The 18,308-nt window shown below is 42.0% G+C and overlaps 2 protein-coding genes across 3 annotated transcripts in view; both read right to left on the minus strand.

The window, feature by feature from the left end:
• chrm4a (cholinergic receptor, muscarinic 4a) overlaps positions 1 to 7,229 on the minus strand; it is a gene marked incomplete at its 3' end in the record, with an annotated part of 31,420 nt that extends 24,191 nt beyond the window's left edge. The window contains exon 1 of the mRNA XM_080493176.1: positions 6,819 to 7,229. Within this exon, the coding sequence (XP_080349302.1) occupies positions 6,819 to 6,873 (55 nt within the window). The 5' untranslated portion in view covers positions 6,874 to 7,229. The remainder of the gene's footprint in view (positions 1 to 6,818) is intronic.
• A 4,159-nt stretch (positions 7,230 to 11,388) lies between these two features.
• LOC308127772 (cyclic nucleotide-gated channel alpha-3-like) lies at positions 11,389 to 17,718 on the minus strand. Of its 2 annotated transcripts, none has more exons than XM_080493079.1 (8): positions 17,381 to 17,718; positions 16,200 to 16,252; positions 15,852 to 15,926; positions 14,898 to 14,954; positions 14,497 to 14,643; positions 13,691 to 13,792; positions 13,151 to 13,257; positions 11,389 to 13,067 (listed from the first exon to the last, which is right to left on the minus strand). In XM_080493079.1, the coding sequence occupies exons 2-8, from the start codon at positions 16,247 to 16,249 to the stop codon at positions 11,710 to 11,712; spliced, it is 1,896 nt and encodes a 631-aa protein (XP_080349205.1). In that variant the 5' UTR covers positions 16,250 to 16,252; positions 17,381 to 17,718; the 3' UTR covers positions 11,389 to 11,709. The 2 variants fall into 2 exon arrangements, with proteins under 2 accessions (XP_080349205.1, XP_080349206.1); XM_080493080.1 differs by lacking the exon at positions 17,381 to 17,718 and adding an exon at positions 17,154 to 17,237 and having other exon boundaries at positions 11,398 to 13,067.
• Between the last annotated feature and the right edge of the window lie 590 nt (positions 17,719 to 18,308).

An 18,308-nucleotide genomic window follows, 5' to 3' on the forward strand; every position in this document is an offset into this window, starting at 1 on the left:
ATGACAACGATGTTACAGTTACAATACGGCTTCATTGTGATACACAAGTGACGATATGAACTTATCACGATATATCCCGAATGTCACGATAGTGAAGCCTTGAAACAATTTTATTACAAGATATTCTTATCAGAGATTGAGTGTATAAACAATACTATGAGGACAGAGTAGCTGTATAATGACAAGACCTATTATTTATCCTTAAATCACAAAGTACGATCATGATAGTACTGTGATGATACAATATGTCATGTTATATTATTACATTACTCAAGTTATGATATATCACGATACCGTAATAAAATAGTAGACTGGCTACAATGGTATCACAACATCTAAAGCAATTAGATAATTGACACTCAGCATGTGTAATAATTGAATATAATAAAACTGAGTTGTTGTTTTTAACTGCGTTAAAAGGCGTTTTTATAGGTTTTGTGTGAATGAGGCTGTTCCTGTGACTTTTCTTCCTGCAGCCTGACGGACTGACCACCGCCGCCCTACATGGAGCGCCGTTCAACAACCACTTTGGGCGCCGTCGTTCCCAAATAACGCAACCATGCAACATTGATGACATCCCGCCATAAATGTTGCATGCGCCCGACAAATTTAACTTTGTCTCACAGTCCGGCTTAAGTGAACAACGCAACATTTACAAAACAAGTCCGGCAACCAGGTTTTTCTTTTGCTCCATTTTGCAGGAGATCTGCAGCATGTGACTACCCCCCCCCCAACCCCGCCGTCTCCACACAATGGAGTCTCAATCCGCCTCTTTATTCACACTGAGGTGATTCTGTGTAGTATTTTAATTCTCTGTGAGCTGTTAAATTGTGTTTAATTGGAATGGGTGTAAACACAGATAGTGATAATAGCTGATCCAGTGATAAGGGCGGTTATGTAACGGTCGGCTTAAAGAAATTACTTCTGACCATGAGTCAGAATAAAGTGGGTTAGAGGTACTGGTGATATAATTGTGCAGTGTACCTCGTGTTGAGCGCAGGTGAATATTTCTACTCTGAAACGTGAGGAGATACGGGCTTCGTGAGGAAGTTGCATGTGGAAATATACGTAGCCGGAGTATGAATATGATCGCTGATTAGAAAAGACATGTGAGAATATCCATGTGATGCGTGGGGGTGGAGGAGAACACTGGAGAGACATGTAGCTGCATATCAGCGCTGCATGCACTCGCTGCTGCTGCTGCTGGGTTTTGGTATTTCAAAAGGATTTGACTTTAATATTCGTTAATCCATATCTGGTTCTGTCATTTTATACTTCATTGCTCAGAAGTGACCACACAGGTAAATTCAGCTCAGGGCCTTATCACATCATTTTCTTGTTTTTTTTACGCAAGAATGAGCCTCTAAAATTCATGGTGCAGATAGCGCTCATACCGGTTTTCTAATTTCACCCTTATGTAAGGCTGGGAGATAAAGAATGGCGGTGAACTTTGACTCGTCGTGGCACTCGGATTTGACCTGCATGACTCAGACGCTCTCTCCTGGGGCGCGACGTTCCCCCGGATTGTCTTTTACCCTTCATATCAAAGACGTTCGTCCACAATAGAGAGACGAGGTCTGTCACTGACATGTGGAGGTGGTGGCCAATTTCCCAAGAAAAATGGAGTGAGTTCGCTGCGACGCATCAGCGACTCGACCTGCGATCACCGTGCGCCTCTCAGCCGACATTTAGTGACGTGTGAAGTCGCTGGTTCAAATCCCTGCACTGGTGAGTCCAGTTGTTCGCATCACCAGTGTGGGCAACACTTTTTTGTTGTTGTTGCTCTGTGATTACTGGCTACTAATCTTTTTTTCCCCTTTTTCTCTTTTCTTTCCTTTTTTTCTTGTGTTTTTTTCCCCTTTTTTTCCTATTTTTCCTTTTTTTCCTGTTTTCTTTTTTTCCTTGGCTTCTAATCTATTGACTTACTCAAATTATAATTTTTTTTTTCAAAAGGCTCCTTTACTTTTTTCATGCAGATCAAATATAAATGAATAATATTTTTTTTTTATATATATTTTTTAAAATTTGATTAAACCTTTATTTTACCAGAAAAAACCTTGTTGAGATTAAAAATCTCGTTTTCAACAGTGTCCTGGTTAAGACAGGCAGCAGTACATTAAGGTTCCAACCAAAAGACATGAAACATAGAAGAACAATTTGCTAATCTGCAGACAGACGTGTCTGCCTCCAAGTCGCCGAGCGACTTTTTGAAAGAGTGCAGTGAAACCAGGGTTTTGAACCATGTGAGACTTTCTGTTCAAACTACCAGCTGGTAAAATAACAAAAGTGCACTTAAACATGTCCAAATGCACTTTGGACCAGTGTTTCCCAAACTGATGTCCAGGTGTCAAAGTCCACAAATAAAAGTGGCGGGGCGGCTGCACAGGAAATCGCTGATATGCAAAAAGACCAAACGGCAGTAAATCACATCCACAAAGATAAACTCCTCCCAGTAATTACTGTGAGCCGCTACAAACACCCACTGCTCCATGTTCATGAAGGAAAGTGCTGCTTCTTGTTTTTGCTGAGGTTTTCTAATATTTTCAGTCCTTCAGTAGATCTGAATGAATGTTGGATTTTACAGCGGCCATGTGTTTTTCTTTTTTATCTTAAACAAGTAAAACAGTTGTTGGATTAACCGTCAGGCGGTGAAGTCGGGATTCATCAGCACTTTTATTTTTGGGCCAAGATCATTTTTTTTCTCACTGTTAAATCATCGACCTGAAATCGTTTGGAGATTCTTCAGAAGCCAGACTCAGAGACAGCCATAACCTTTCTTCTGCGGGCCTTGGAGAGCTCTTTAGATGTTGGCGTGATGACAGCACACACTTCAAAAGTAAAGAGGAGAGCAGAGCCTAAATGTCAGAGGTTTAAACGAGAAAAGGTTCCACTTGTCACCCTTTAACCAGCCTCATTTACTCCCCGCCGGAAGCCCCTGATTGGAATCTCACGGAGTTTAAGTTTGACTCTTCTGCCCAATTGTTTGTTTTTGTTTTCAGACCCAACCGTGAAAATGTCAATCCTCTGGTGTCAGCGGTTTTACGCGGTCACCTTTACTAACAGACAGCGTTTCTAAAGGGAGGAGATACTTAAGTCGTTGATATTTAAAAGTAACTCTGAAGAAAATAATCTGCTTCCTCGTGGCGTTTGTACACGACTGCAGCTGCCACACGTCTTCACATGACGTAATGATACAGGTGGTTTGGGATTTGTTGACGAGCAGTAAATTCTTGGTTTTTTTGTGCTTCAGTTGTTCAGATTAAAGCCTCGTCGTCACCAAGTATCAAATAGAGTTGATATTCGGATTATTTTGTCGATAAAATCCATTACAGCGTCATGTGGTGAACATTTCGGTATAACTTACCTCGGTTCGGTCAGTGTTTCCACATGTTTTCACACTATATTGTGCTGCTCTATTAAGCCACACTGACGACAGGAAACTCGGTATTTAATGAACGATGACCCTCGGAACCGCAGACAAACTGCCACACGATCACTCGTGCATTGAAGAAGCCAGCGTTCTGTCCACCCTGCTTCTCGCTGCAATGCACACAGTTTTCTACAGTGTTTTCATGAACACACACACACACACACACACACACACACACACACACACACACACACACACACACACACACACACACACACACACACACACACACACACACACACACACACACACACACACACACACACACACACACACACACACAACAAACAGCCCTTTTACACCACGGGGAACCGTTCTCTGCAGGAGCGAGGATGTAAATAGGATAGAATCAGGAGAACAGAAGGAGGAGAGGAGGAGGAGGAGGAGAAGAAGAGAGGGATGCGAGGAGAGTAGATGAGAAGACGATGGAGGGGAGGAGACGGGAGGAATCAGAGAAAATGGAGAAGAGGGGGAACGTTACATCAACCCCCCGATGCTTTATCTAGAACTCAGAGCTGTCAATCATCCCGTCATACAGTCTTGCGAGCGTTTTCCGTCTGGGGTAAAGGTTTTTCTTCTTTTCTTCTTTTATTTTTCATGGTACAGGAGTATGAACTCATTGATGCAGCACATTGTTGAATTACGGAAACATAATGAACAGCCAGTAATCCCTGTGAACGTGTGAAAGAATTTAATGGAAGAATATTGACAGATGACAGCGTGAGCACCCTCTATTGGACCAACGGGTCATGACACCTACATGGAACACAACACACACACACACACTCACACACACATTCAGGACGTTCAGGGTCACCAATCACCTGAAATGTGTGTTTTTTGGTCTGTGGGATTTAAACCAGACACCAAGTAAACGTCAGACTTTCTGTCTTTGTGTTTAAAAGTTCCGTTTCTATTTGGGTTTTGCCTCCATGAACAGAGTTTAACAAACACACTCAGGACCGACGATGATAAAAGTTACGCTTAAAAATCTGTTGAAAAGCCAAAACTTTAATCCTGAGCTGTCTAAAATAATGACTCCAGTTTGGGTGTTTGCTCAGTTTGAAGTTAACTGTTTAGGTACCAAACGGATTGGGGTGAGAAGACAAGAGCGGAGTGCAAAAATGCCTCAAGCCCCGTCAGGTAGTTCATTTCAACTAACAGATTTACTGACATGGACGGAGGTACAAACGGTACCTGGTCAGATTGAGAGAATTAAAATACTCGGGTGGATGTGCAGCTTTAGTTGTCAAAGAAATGAGGTTGTGTAACAAAAGTGGTTCGAGGGTCAAAACGGTCGATGTTCAGGGGCCTGAATGGACTTGATGGCTGCTTTTAGCCTGCAGGCCAAATATTCAACACAACTAGATTAGAGTTATTGATGTTGTGCCACAAAAAGGTTCCGGGAGAACTTTCATAAGTTAACAAAAGAGATTTGTTTGGGTTTTTCTGCCAATAACTCTTCAATAAATTCACGTCTCCTCTGGACTGGGTCCTCAGCCTGCGCCACTGGAGGCAGCCACCCTTTCATCCACTCGATGCAGACGTTCATTACTATTTCTCTTCAAGGTTCTTACAATTACCGCAGCCTCTTGATCGCTTTCGTGCAATCAACCTGTATGATGGCTGTATGAATTATACCACAAGAGCAGGCGACTACACAATCAATACAACATGCAATCAATGCGACCTCCAACAAACTGACTCTAATAGATGAGGAGACAACTGCCGGATATTCCAATGATAGTAGGCCACGACTCAAAACAACAGACACCTCACACAGCATAGTGTAAACACGAAATGAAATATATGTGAACTGAGTCACCCACACACCTTAAGTCGCTGCCTCAACAAAGAGTAAGCGCCTTTAGTCACACATCATAATACCCTAAAACTGCATTTTTCACATTTTGCTGCTTCACTCTCATCCCGTGTATTTCCCTTCAGTTCCCGGAGAGCTCCCCGACGCACGCTGAAATCCTTGCAGCGGCGCGTCAGAAGACCGCTCACAGGCAGGTTTGACATTTTGCACGCTGTCCATGCATTTACATATTTAAATTCAGACACAGCTACATATGGAGTACAGTCGACTTATCCAATTAGGATCAATGTCGCGTCTTCTCCAGTCTCTCTCCTCCGGCCCTGAGCTTTCATGTCAAGACATGGAAAAAAATAAAGGGAGGGAGGGGTGATAAGAGAAGAAATCATGAAAAAGTACAAGACAAGCCATTGGGACTGTGTGAGGGGGGAGGAGGGGGGAAGGAGTTTGCACATACAGGCTTTTTAATCTCTGAAAATCAAATCTGCTCATCCGCCTCGTCCATATTTTTCCTCTTATCTCCTCCTTCACTTCGCGCTGATTTCTTTCCAACGCCCTTTTTCTCCTCATCGCTTTTTTTTTTTCTTCTTCTTCTTCCTTTTTTGCCCCGAGGAAATGCTGCTGCTCTGTGTGTGTTTGTGCTTCCAGAAGTAGATGATTTACATGTGGAATTAATCAGTGGTCACTTACCTGCAGGTCCAAAAAGCACTTTGATCAAACTCATCACTGCTGTTTACTTCAATCTATCAATATATTTGATTTGATGGCTGCTGCTCAACTTTGGAATAAAAGATCATAGGAATTATGGCGGCACACGCACACGCACACGCACACGCACACACACACACACACACACACACACACACATTTAAATGTATATACGTCTAAACATGAAAGCATTATGATGCTCTTGAGAAGAAACCAGGAAGCGACTGATGATGGTTTGAATCCCTGTGATCACATGATGGTACCTTGTCCAGAAAAAAAGAATTAAAACCTGGATTCTACATTGTCAGTAACACGATGACACTACATGATGCTCCACCGCTCAAGGCAATGATGCCACACTTTAAAAGACACGATGCTATGCACTTCAAAACACGACAGTGGACTGTTCCAAACTTTAACACGATGCTAAAACAGGAGCGTGACGTTACGCTGTCAGTTGAAAAAACATGATGTTCTCGTGTTTAAAAACCTCTCAAAAGCATCATGTCACTCCAAAACCTGCTTCTGCCCGCTTCATAACATGACACTACACTGTCATGAACACGACTCCACGCTGTCAATCAGAACCAACCCAACACAGGAGCTGCTAGATTCTGAATATGATGCTTCAATTGCACATGATTATTTCCAGTCAGAACCATGACGCCACGCTGCCAATCAGAGACATGCTGATCCAGCGCGCTGAACCATCGGGCAGCACTTTGAGAAGCACCGATTCCCCGCCGTCTGAAGCCTGTTTCTCCCCTGACTGCGGCTCCGTGGCCCTGGAGGAATTCACCTGAGTCGCTCACGTTAACGCCCCCCGCGGTGCCACATTACGCACGGCGCATTTCCACTCACCGCTCAAGTTCCAGAGGGGCTGGAAGCCCCCAACTCCGTGACTGTCGTTAATCATCTTTCATGGCGGTGCACCGACAAAAAAATAAAAATCTGGAGACCAATCTTTTTCTCTTTCCTCCACTTTTCTCCCCCAACAAGTTTCCCACGATGGACTCGACGCCTCCGCGACACCTCGCCAAAGTGTCACTGCTCGGGTTGGCCCCCCCGCTGTGAAGAGAGACAGCTGTCCCCCTCCGGTGGCATCAGTCTTCTGGCTTCTCTCGGGATTAAGAGATTCTAACAGGAGCCAAACACTCACTTCTGCGTTGTTGTTGTTTTAACTAGAATAAGAAGGAAAGAGGAACGGCCGCTCCGCTTCTGGCGCGCGACTCTGTGGCGCACCGCAAGACGATTCGTTCATTCACAGAAAGAAACAGGAACAGAGGGAGAGAGAGAGAGAGAGAGAGAGAGAGAGAGAGAGAGAGAGAGAGTTACATAGAGAGAGAGAGAGAAAGAGAAAGAGAAAGAGAGAGAGAGAGAGAGACTGTGATGTCATTTGTTTCAGCCAATCCTCAGTGAATTAACCACTGGACTGTTTCTCTCCAAGGCGCGCAGGTGAAAAAAAACCCTCAAGTGTATTGGGAATATTCAGAAGGTCTCTCTCTGATAAAAAATAAAATAAAAACTACTTCATGTCACATTATCCGAGTTGGAGGAGAGTTAAAAGGCTGAAGGTTGTCTTGAGGAGGAAAACCTATTTTGACTTTTCTTTCCTTACTTTCCGAGATTAAAGTCAGAATTTGGAAACTGAAATCAGAATGTTATCGTCCAGAATGAAAGTAGAAATCAATTAGTTTACTTAAAGAAATTGAAAATAAAAGTCAAAATTCTGACTTTCTTCTCAGAATTCTGACTTATTTTTTTCTCAATTAAAAGTTTCAGAATTCAGATTTTTTTTTCAATCAGAAATACAAAAAAAGTCATAATTATGTATTTTTTCCCTGATAAAATACGGATGAAAAAATGCAGTTGTTTTTCAAAGACTTTTAAAATTAAAGTGAGATTTCATCTTGAAAGTCTAATAATACATATTCATTTATATGTCCGATATATACATTAGTAGGCAGCCTATATTCAGTGGTGTTCAAATTGCTGTTTCACCAGGAGGTGGCGCTGTTGCTGTTTGGATGTGACTGGTTGATGGCGATTCTGCTCTTCACGTGCAAAACAGGGGAATCATCAGGAAATGTAAGAAATACCAAGGAGAAGAGAAGCAAGTCAACGATAACTACGTTAAAGTGTCATAGGCATCGGTGGGCTGTGCAGCCGTAAGAAATACCTCAGAGAAAAAAAATAAAAAAATCTGTGGTTTATAATCTCCACACTGCCCCCACATGGTTACTACTGGTACTGCTTCACTTGATCGGTAAGCTTTTATTTTTATTTTTGGAGGGATATAAAACACAGTTACTGTCCGTGTCGGTTGCTGCTATATAAGATTTTCCTTAAAAGGATGGGTCCATTGGTTTCTGTTCTTTCTTTTTCAATACAGGCAGAAATTCTAATTCAGCTTGTTGAGTTTGGTTAATGACGCTACGTTTACCTACGAAAACCTTTTTTCTCTGCTATATTTGGCATCGAATAGGACGTTTGGGAAAAGTGAAAGATTTCATATTGAAGTCTGCTGTGTTTATTCAGAGTCGGAGGTCGTTTTCCATCATGTCATGCTCTTCATCGCGGTCAGTCTTTGCTCTTTCACACTCCTGCGGCGTGATAATTAAAGTGGAGTCATCAGTGTGGGTACAGTCGGAGTCCCTTCCTCACTAATGTGCCCCCTGAGGCTCATTACTTAAGCTCCAGCTAACTGTGCTGATAGATTTGAACCTTTTCTTCAATGTCCGTCACACATTTACAGTCACACCACAGCTAATAGGTTTTACCCTTCTGTTTCATGTAGGAAAGATAAATTATGTGCCTGTTTTTGTCCTTTGGAGCGCAAATATACAGTGAGAAATCATTTATGAAAATCTGTTCAAAGCACCTGAATCAACGGAGATGAAAACTACTAAATACTTTGCTTGTTTGTCTTTATTACAAACGTCTGTGGTGAATGTTTTAGGACAAATAAGGAAAGTCTCATTATTTTATTGTGCTTTTTTATTTATTTTATGTGCTTTTTAATTCAATGTATTTATGTTGAAGCTGTGGTCAAGTCCATTTAAACTGATATTTATAACTAGAAAATTACAAAACTTTATTATTTAATAATCATTTGAGTTATTTTCAGCTATTTTTTTTCCAAATTATTTAATTAATTTATATTTATCATTTTATAACATATTGTTTTATTTGATTATTTAGCTCATTTTGTGTTTCATTTATTTCTATCCATATTTCTTTTTTTCCGTAATTTCCTCATTCCTTTCAATTAGTGGTTAAATTAGTAGTTTTACTTAGTATTATTGTTTGATGATTTTCTTCTGGGATTATAAAAGTAGTAATTCTTCTTCTTCTTCTTCTTCTTCTTCTTCTTCTTCTTCTTCTTCTTCTTCTTCTTCTTCTTCTTCTTCTTCTTCTTCTTCTTCTTCTTCTTCTTCTTCTTCTTCTTCTTCTTCTTCTTCTTCTTCTTCTTCTTCTTCTTCTTCTTCTTCTTCTTCTTCTTCTTCTTCTTCTTCTTCTTCTTCTTCTTCTTATCATTATCATTATTATTATTTCCCACATTTGCAACCACGGTTGTATTTCTTTGTGGGTTGGTCCATTGACCTTTTGACCCCGGAATGCATGTAAGTCTATTAAAATATTTATAACACTCTGAGTTTGAGCAGTATTTTTCTGGTAGTAAACTTTCTACGTTTCAATTTTGATGCTTTTACACGAACAGCGTTTGACTGAGTTTCCAGGGGAGCAAACGATCCAGCGCACACAGCAGGAAGGACTAATAATGTGTGTGTGTGTGTGTGTGTGTGTGTGTGTGTGTGTGTGTGTGTGTGTGTGTGTGCTTACATAAGAAATTCTGCTCTACCTCATCTCTGACACACACACACAAACACACCGCGGCGTGTGTCATTATGGGCTGAAGTGCACTGATTTTGGCTCAGCCATTATCTTCTTACACAACCCACTACAGTCAAGAGAGTCTCGGTGTGTGTGTGTGTGTGTGTGTGTGTGCATGCACTCACATTACTCATGCTCTTTTGTGGCAGTCAAGTCATTTCTAAAATTGTACACTGGAGCAGCTCTCTCCAGCAGCCCTCTGCTCCTCTGTCAGCCAGTTGGTGGAGTTTTATTGTCGAGTGTGAAAGTCTGTAACAAAAGATAAACGTGATCACGCTGGAAAAGAAGCACCAAACACAAAGTTAGGCAACCCCCCCCCCGCCCCTCCATGTGACACACAAACACAAATAGAGTCACAAAGTGCATTAATAAGTGATAAAACGTGAGAATACCTGTTAAAATGCAGATTATCTGCAGATTCAGGCTTTCTTCTGTTATGCTGCACGTGAGCCACTTGACCACAAGGGGGCGGAATTACACTAAAAATGATCTGTTCAAACAATGGAAAATTATTAATTAATACTAACGTTTCCTTTTCAGATAGTAAAATATACACAAATACATAACAATACACCTTTAACTACAGCTCTACATATAAACTGGAAATCTGATAGTTTATAAAAAAATTTTTTTACATTTAAATATGAAAGTTGTGTGTTTTCTGTCCAAATCACGTACACAAATAATAATTAACAGTAAAAATATATCATCTGCACAGTCACTCTTATGTCTTTGGTCATTTTTTGGGGGGGGGGGGGGGGACTGTTGAGTGAAACAAACCTGAAGAATGAATCCGACAGCAGCTCCACACAGTGTTCCTGAGAGGATGTGACCAACACCTGAGTAGTGAACAGACGTTGGTAAACTCCAGCCTCCAGGTCAACGTCGCCCTCCGTGTAGCTTTCCCTACCCGACAGTATTAAATATTCAGGAAGAGAAAGACTTAAAGTGTTCAGAAATAGGTTCAAAGTAGACCAGGTGAACGTCCAGACATGAATAGAACGGAGACGTCGCCGATGGATTTGAAACGTTTGTTCAAGGTCAATCTCTACGACAAGACATTGAGCAGTGCTGCCTCACTGCTGGGCGGTCAGCATTAACATCAAGACCCTGCCGCCATGCACAAAGTGCACGCTAAAGTTTGCAGAAAGAGGGTTACTTGCACTCTTCACTGTATTTTGCAGAATTTTTCATAAAAATTATCAAATTAAAAAAGTTTTATGGGAACAGTTTTGTTTTACATTTCTCATAGATTTGTCCAATTTACATTTGATTGCGTATAAATAGCATTTGTCCTTATACGTATGTCCATCTGGGTCCTGTACACAGTATTTCCTCAAACCTTTTCAATCCTCTACCCAGTAGAACCCAGATACACTCCAGCCATGTAAGAAGCTCCGTTCTGAGTGTGACAATGAGAGTTTAGAGGCTCCTGATTGGCCCAGCAGACTCTAAACTCCTGACTTCAGATTAATAAACATTTCAAACAGAGTGATTCTTTCACCTTTTCCTGGAAAGAGTTTGCAACCAAACAAGAGACATTTTTCAGATGTGTTTTATTTCAAAAAGTCACTCAGTAAAAGTACAACAGTAAGGTCATCATATCATTGGACTATTGCCCCGTTCATTTTAAACATTCAGAGCTGATGGAGCTGGACTCTGATGAGACCTAACAACCACACAGTGGAGGCTAATGAAGATCTTGGGGAAAGAATGAATCAACTCCGAAGGCAACCTGATGGAGGAGCAGACTGGAGATCCTCTGCTGGGCGCGCTACACCACTTCTACAAGAACACAGTTCGTCTCCATGAGACAGTGAATTATAGCGGGAAACTTGGCGGCAGAGCGAGTCGGGATCTACTCCTCGTCAAACCTCAGTGTCCGGACCTGGTTGCCCATGTTGGTGAGCCGCTGCTTGAGTTTGCGCTGCGACGACTCGTACTGACTCGACAGCTTCCGGAATTTCAAACTCATGATCTCTATGCTGGCTTCGATCTCGCCGACCTTCTGCTCCAGGTCGCTGGCGTTGGTGACGCCGATCAGCGACTCGTCGATGAGGTTGTCCTTCATGAGGATGGCCCTTCCCTTCTCCTCAAGGGCGTACTTTGCGTCGGGGTACTCGGTCAGCGCCTCCATCAGGTCGTCTTTGGACAGAGCGAAGAGGTCCGAGTAGCCCACGCTCCGGATGTTGGCCGTTCTCCGGTTTCCTGCTTTGCTCCCCTTGATGCCAAGGATGCTGATTTCTCCGAAGTACGCGCCGTCACCGAGAACCACGAACTGGGTGATCCCGTCGTCTGCCACCACGGCCAGCTTCCCTTCCTTGATGATGTACATCTCTCTGCCGATGTCCCCCTTCTTACAGATGTAGTCGCCCGGACTGAAGAACTGAGGCTGAAGCTTCAGGACCAACTCGATGAGCAAACCGGCTTCGCAGTCTTGAAAGATTCGCACTTTCTTCAGAGTCTCCAGGTGCACGTTGATGGCTATCTCAGCCTTCAGCTTGTCCGGCAGGTTCTTGAGCACCAGCTTCTCGTCGCAGGTCTTCTCCTCGGTCCACAGGTAGTCGAACCACTTCACCACCCTGACCTCCAGGTCCTTGGTGACCTTTCGAAACTGCATGTACTGCTTGATGGAGTCGATCTTGGCCTGGAACTCCACGCGCTCCGCGTTCATGTTGGAGATCATGGCGCCGACGTTGCCCACGATGGTGGCGAAGATCAGAACTCCAGTGAGGAAGTCCAGGACCACAAAGAAATATTCAACGTCTCGCACCGGAGGAGGCGTCTCCCCGATGGTGGTGAGCGTCATCGTGGACCAGTAGAAGCAGTAGACGTACTGCCGGGCCAGCCGGGCATACTCAGGCGAGGACAAGCTGGGATAAACCCAAGTGTCCGAGCCAAAGCCCAGCACCTTGGAGATGGCGAAGTAGAGGCAGCCGTTCCAGTGAATGATGATGATGATGTAAAGCACCAGGTTGCAGATTCGGAAGATGTTTGGGAAATTTGTGCGAGTCTCCGTCCGGTCAAAGAACTCGAAGAGTCGCGCCAGCCTGAAGAGACGGTTGAACCTCCACTCGGGATTATCGATCCCGAGCTGGATGAAAGCGATGTCGGTGGGGAGTATGGAGATGACGTCCATCCTGAACTGAGGGGTCTTCATGTACTTTTCTTTCAGGAGCTTTGCGTCCTTCACCAGCAGCCCTTGCTCCAGATAACCTGCCGACACATTGGAAGTTCACCACCAGGAAGATTTAGGAGAAGTTTTAACAAGTGACAGAACAAAGCTGGGCTTCACTGACCCGTCCTGGCTCTCACAAAGGTGTCGATGAAATAGAGGATATCTGAAAAATAGTCGAAGCCGATCCACAGCGATGTGTTGTTGCACTGCAGCTCATTGAAACAAGCCCTGCGTGGAAAAGAACCAGCATGAAACTCGTGAAGCAACAATCCAGTGTCAAAGCGGATAATAATAAGAATGTGCAGCTCATGTAGCTTTATATAAAAGTTAGACAAGTCCAAGAGCACGACTGTAAAGGTTAATATAAAAACTACTAAACTGTTATTCACAGCTTTTATAAATACGACTGTTAGGAGCCGTATGTTGACTCATGTAAAAGTTACAGAAGTGAGGATTTAAACGTTCAGTTCAGAGGAACATACTCCTCCAGATTACGTCACAACTTCACCAAACACATCAAAAACTATCTGAAAAATGAAGTAATCCCAGATTCAAGTCATGTTAACAACTCACAATGACCCTCACTAACATTTCCATTGATTTTGGAAGTTCTGGGGCACGTTTATCATCGTGAGGTCAAGAAAGCGAGTTGAAATGGTACCTGGCCACCAGAAGCATCAAGTTGTAGAACACAGGGATGGAGATGGTAAACAACCAGTAGTAGTACAAGTCTGTAGCAGGATCCATGATCCACACCTCCTTCCTGTGGGAACAAATCAGATACTGTCCTTCCTCAAACACCAAATATCAGTATAATATACTAACATCAGTAGAAATAAAACCTACACCCTTTCCTAGTTGCTGCTAAACAACTATTTAAGATGTAGTTATTAAGTAGAACGTGTTCGTCATTGATCCCCGTGGAGAATTAAATTAAATTAAATTAAATTGTGGACATGCTCAAAATCTATATCAAGTCCACAGTACACACCAAATAAATAAAGATATTTCACCACACACAGTGTTTATAATAATAAAATTGTTTGCTCATGTCCAATTATACATACAGGTTATACAAATATACAATTTATATGCATACACATAAAGCCACATTTAGAAAGGCCTCCACACACAGATTATTTCATCTGATCTGATTATTCCTATTATTGACAAAGCTTGATCAGTTCCCTCTTTATTACTGGATTTGTGAATCGCATGGATGGAATTAATTTCACAAATTCAACCCCGACTGAACGTTAGTGGCGACAGCTCATCCCACAAATGCTGTTGCTTACAAATGTGGCGCCATCTAAAGGATTTTAAATAGTAGGAGATTTACAGCTTCACACTCGTCTTTCTTTACGTTTTAGAGTCGTTTAGGAAAATGTTTTTATATTAAATGCAAAAGACACGTTTATAAATTCCTTCAGGGATAAAGAAATGGAGAAATTTGGGTTTTTTACTTACGGTTCCTCCTTCTTATCATCTTTCTTGTCGTCTTTCTTCTCATCCTTTTTAGCATCTTTCTTCTCGTCTTTCTTCTCGTCTTTCTTCTCGTCCTTCTTCTCGTCTTTCTTCTCGTCCTTCTTCTCGTCCTTCTTCTCATCTTTTTTCCTGTGGATATTACAAACAGAGGTCAGTGAGTGAAACATCTTTTGATACCAGATTTAATAGATCAATCACTCATAACGTTCAGTTCTCCAAAGTATGAATCCCATTGATTCACCTCCCTTCATGTCAAAGACAACAAATATAGTTGAACGATCCAGATCATTTTCAAGCGTCTTCCATGAACCGTTCAAACAAAATGACTGTTTTTCGTGAGCGACGTAAACCTCCCGAGTTTCATCTCTAAAGTTTCATCTTACCCGTCGTTGTTGTTGCTGTTGTTGGTGTTTTGAGCTGCCAGCGAGGAGCGAGCATCACTGCAACAGGAACAATCATATATACCTGTCAGCACGTTATACTTTCTCTCATTCATGTACAAGCAACAATTCAGATTTCCTTCTTATCATCTAGAATCTGGCCACATTACAAATGTAAAGTTTGGTGTGTATATCTTCACTTTTTGACATTTCAAGTTGATCTTTTATTGATGGAAGGACCAAATGTCTCATTTTATTGTGGAACCAGCTTTTATTTTTAACTGGATCAGAGCACTTCCTCATCCTGTCTCATTAGTTGAATGAATTATTTGAATCACATCCTGGTTTTCAGCTGAATTCCCTTTGAAAAGTGAGTTAAAGACGCAGAATGTCTTGTAAACGTGTGTCACATAGAGAGACGTGAAGGCAGCGATGACTGGTACCTGTCAAAGAAAACCATCTTAAGTGTGTTTTGGTTCTAAAAGTCACTTAAAGGTTTGTTGTACAGGAAGCGTGAGTGTAGTGACTGAATTTCACCACTAGGTGTCCTCATCAGACCATTGATGGCTTCAGTTGTGTGAATTTGTCACGTGAAGCAGGGAGCAGTGAGAGAAGTGCAGTGGCGTTCTCTTTGAATGGAAAGTGCCTATTTCATTTGACGTCATAAGTTTAGAAGTATTTGTTAGTTACCCATGACTAACTTGAGTATTTGCTCTTGTTTCAGACTATGCTCCAGTCCCGTTTCAAATCCACTGCTGGGTCCACTGAGGTCGTTAAAATCAAATTTTATAATGTCAAATAAAACCAGAAAAGACTTTATAGAATGAGATCCTCCCTGTGGGTTTCACCAATGATTGTATTTCTAAGTGATCTGGAAGAACTTCGGGGGAAATGCCAGTAAAACATTTCTTCTAAAGCTGAAGGTGTGAGAAGGTTTCTGCAGAAAGCAGGGCTCACCTGCTCGTCCCCATGTTGACTTCTGTCTCTGCAGGACGGACGGCGCCGGTCCCGCAGCGCATCATCTGAGTCAACCTAGCGCGGGAAAACACGGTAAATGACACGTCTGTATCATGGATCAGTACCAGGACACGTACTGATGTACAAGCTGACGCCTGCTGTCTCTGGTCTTCTGGACCATAAAGGACAGAATAGAGGTGGACAGGACGACTGAGCTCTGTCATGAACTGATATCCAGTAAGACCTTGTCTTATACTGATACCTTACAGATATGATACTGATGACATATCAAGGTTTAGCTGTGTATTTCTTATGAATTATAAGATCAGTCCAAACATGCTGACTCACCTTGACTGCAGTCCTCTCCCGACAGGAGACATCTGATCTTGGGCGTCCATCACCTGGAGGGACGGGGACAGACGTTAGAACAGTTTAGTATATTTCAACTGTGTATTTGACCGAACGTCAAGCAACTTTAAAGCCCGACGATCGACTGGAATGCAAATAGAAATAACCGTTTTTGCATTTCTGTTTCAGGAAAGTTAAACAAAAACACTTTGTACAAATAAAATTAAATATAATTCAAACCAGCAGGCTTCTTTCATTCTTAAGTTCAGGCATCAAAACCATTTGATGGTTCAATATTCATTCAGGTACTGATGAGAAACCTAAAACATTTCATCAGGTTTGGGTTAAAATAATACTACCACTACTACTACTACTAATAATAATAATAATAACTCCAAAATGTCCCTTTGTCTTTGTACCAACAGGTGATACAGAACAAAAGGCTATAATATGTTTTTTTTTTTTTATAAAACTGGAACAAGTTAAAATACTTAAAGAACAATAAGTTCAGTTTCAACGTTCCTACAGATGTAAAATACAGAGAAATGGTCCAGAAACCTTCCATTGTGCCTCATATTTAGTCTGTACTCATGAACCAGCATCTTAACTTTCAGATCATCCTGTTGGACCCTCTATGTTTCACCCCACCCAGACATTTTAACACCTTTTGGCCAAATGAGACGCGTTTCTGAGGAATATTAAGAGAAAAACAAGAACATTCTGCTGCGTTTGAGATCTTTAATCGCTCTACAACGACACTGGGAGTCACCGAAGATAAAGCCAGCTTCCATTTTGGAAGGGCGCTGCTGTCCGTCTCCACGTAAACAGAGAAAACACTCCATGTGTGGCAGGTGCAGAACTGCACAGAGAAACTGCTGCATCAGCAGTAATAACAGCCAGAGACTCCAGGGCCTTTGTACGTTTCTGAAGCGAACAAAGTCAACATTTACTTACGACAACATCATCACACAGTTTGCTGCAATCTGACCAGTGAAAAGTTCAACCAGTGTTGGTTTGTCTAATTTTATCTTTAGTCTCATTAGCCGTCTCTTCTTCAGCGCCGTTAACGCAAATCCTCGGCCGCCAGATTACACCTGCTAAATTTAGATTTCCCCACTGAGCTCTTCAACTCAACACTTGTTTTCTCCTCTAGAACCTTATCAAGCTGGAACTTCATTTACCTGGCTGTGAGAGGAGATGAGGATGAGGATGATGATGATGATGATGATGAGCGGTTCAGACGGACAGAAGATGAAATGAGCTGTGAGTCGATCCCATGTTCACTTCAAACCCGCCGGGGGAGACGAGTCCTGCTGGCGTCCGTCTGATCCACCATGAAGGAGTTGACGTCCTTCTGACAACATCAATCGCTGGAGAACTTTCTGCTGTGGAGGAGCTCCTTCTGTTCATCCACCTCCCAGGAGGAGGAGGAGGAGGAGGGGGAGGAGGAGGAGGAGGAGGACACTCGGAGTGACACAGCACTGTGACATGAAAGATGCCGTCCCGGGTGTTCTGTTGTGAAGCAGCCTGGTTGGATCGGTTTCCCCCGGCGGGTGTCTGGACTCATTTCATAAAAGTTCTGACGACGTGTCAGGAGGTGACGGAGGTGACGGAGGCTTCACCTTTCAGTTACTATTGCACCAAACTTTTACACTGACATCTCTCCATGCTTTTATAAGTTCTATTACTTTCTTAAGAACTTGTTTTCTCACCGTGACAAATGTAAAAAATGATTTTATAAGAATCATGAAAAGTTTCCAAAGTACCTATATTAAATTAAAATAAGATAAAGTCTCGGTTTTACCTGGCGCTTTGAGGTGTGGAGAGAAAACATGAATAAGTTATGACGTAAGAAGCTAAAGAGAGATAAAACTGAATAAAAACTAAAGTCTGACAAAATTCTAGTAAATAAAGAAAAACAACAAAAAAGAAAATGGCTGAAACAGAAACATTTAAAAACAATTATAAGGAAGAACAATTGAAGAAGATATATAATTTTTTTAAATAATGGTTTCTCTGCCAAAAATTTAATGTAATAAAAATTAATTTAAACGGTTTGGAAATCATGATATATAAAATATTTCTATGGAGCATTAATGTTTAAAAGTT

The sequence above is a fragment of the Lipophrys pholis genome (genome assembly GCF_963383615.2).
Source record: "Lipophrys pholis genome assembly, chromosome: 23".
Lineage (NCBI taxonomy): Eukaryota > Metazoa > Chordata > Actinopteri > Blenniiformes > Blenniidae > Lipophrys > Lipophrys pholis.

Bases quoted from the DNA above. Each gene is read 5' to 3' on its own strand.
- LOC308127772 (XM_080493079.1), bottom strand. From the start codon at position 16,249: ATGGACGCCCAAGATCAGATGTCTCCTGTCGGGAGAGGACTGCAGTCA. The intron at 14,644-14,897 runs GTAAGATGAAAC...TAATATCCACAG, and splicing joins AACAGCAACAACAACGACGG to GAAAAAAGATGAGAAGAAGG. The intron at 13,068-13,150 runs GTCAGTGAAGCC...ATGTGTCGGCAG, and splicing joins CTTTGTGAGAGCCAGGACGG to GTTATCTGGAGCAAGGGCTG.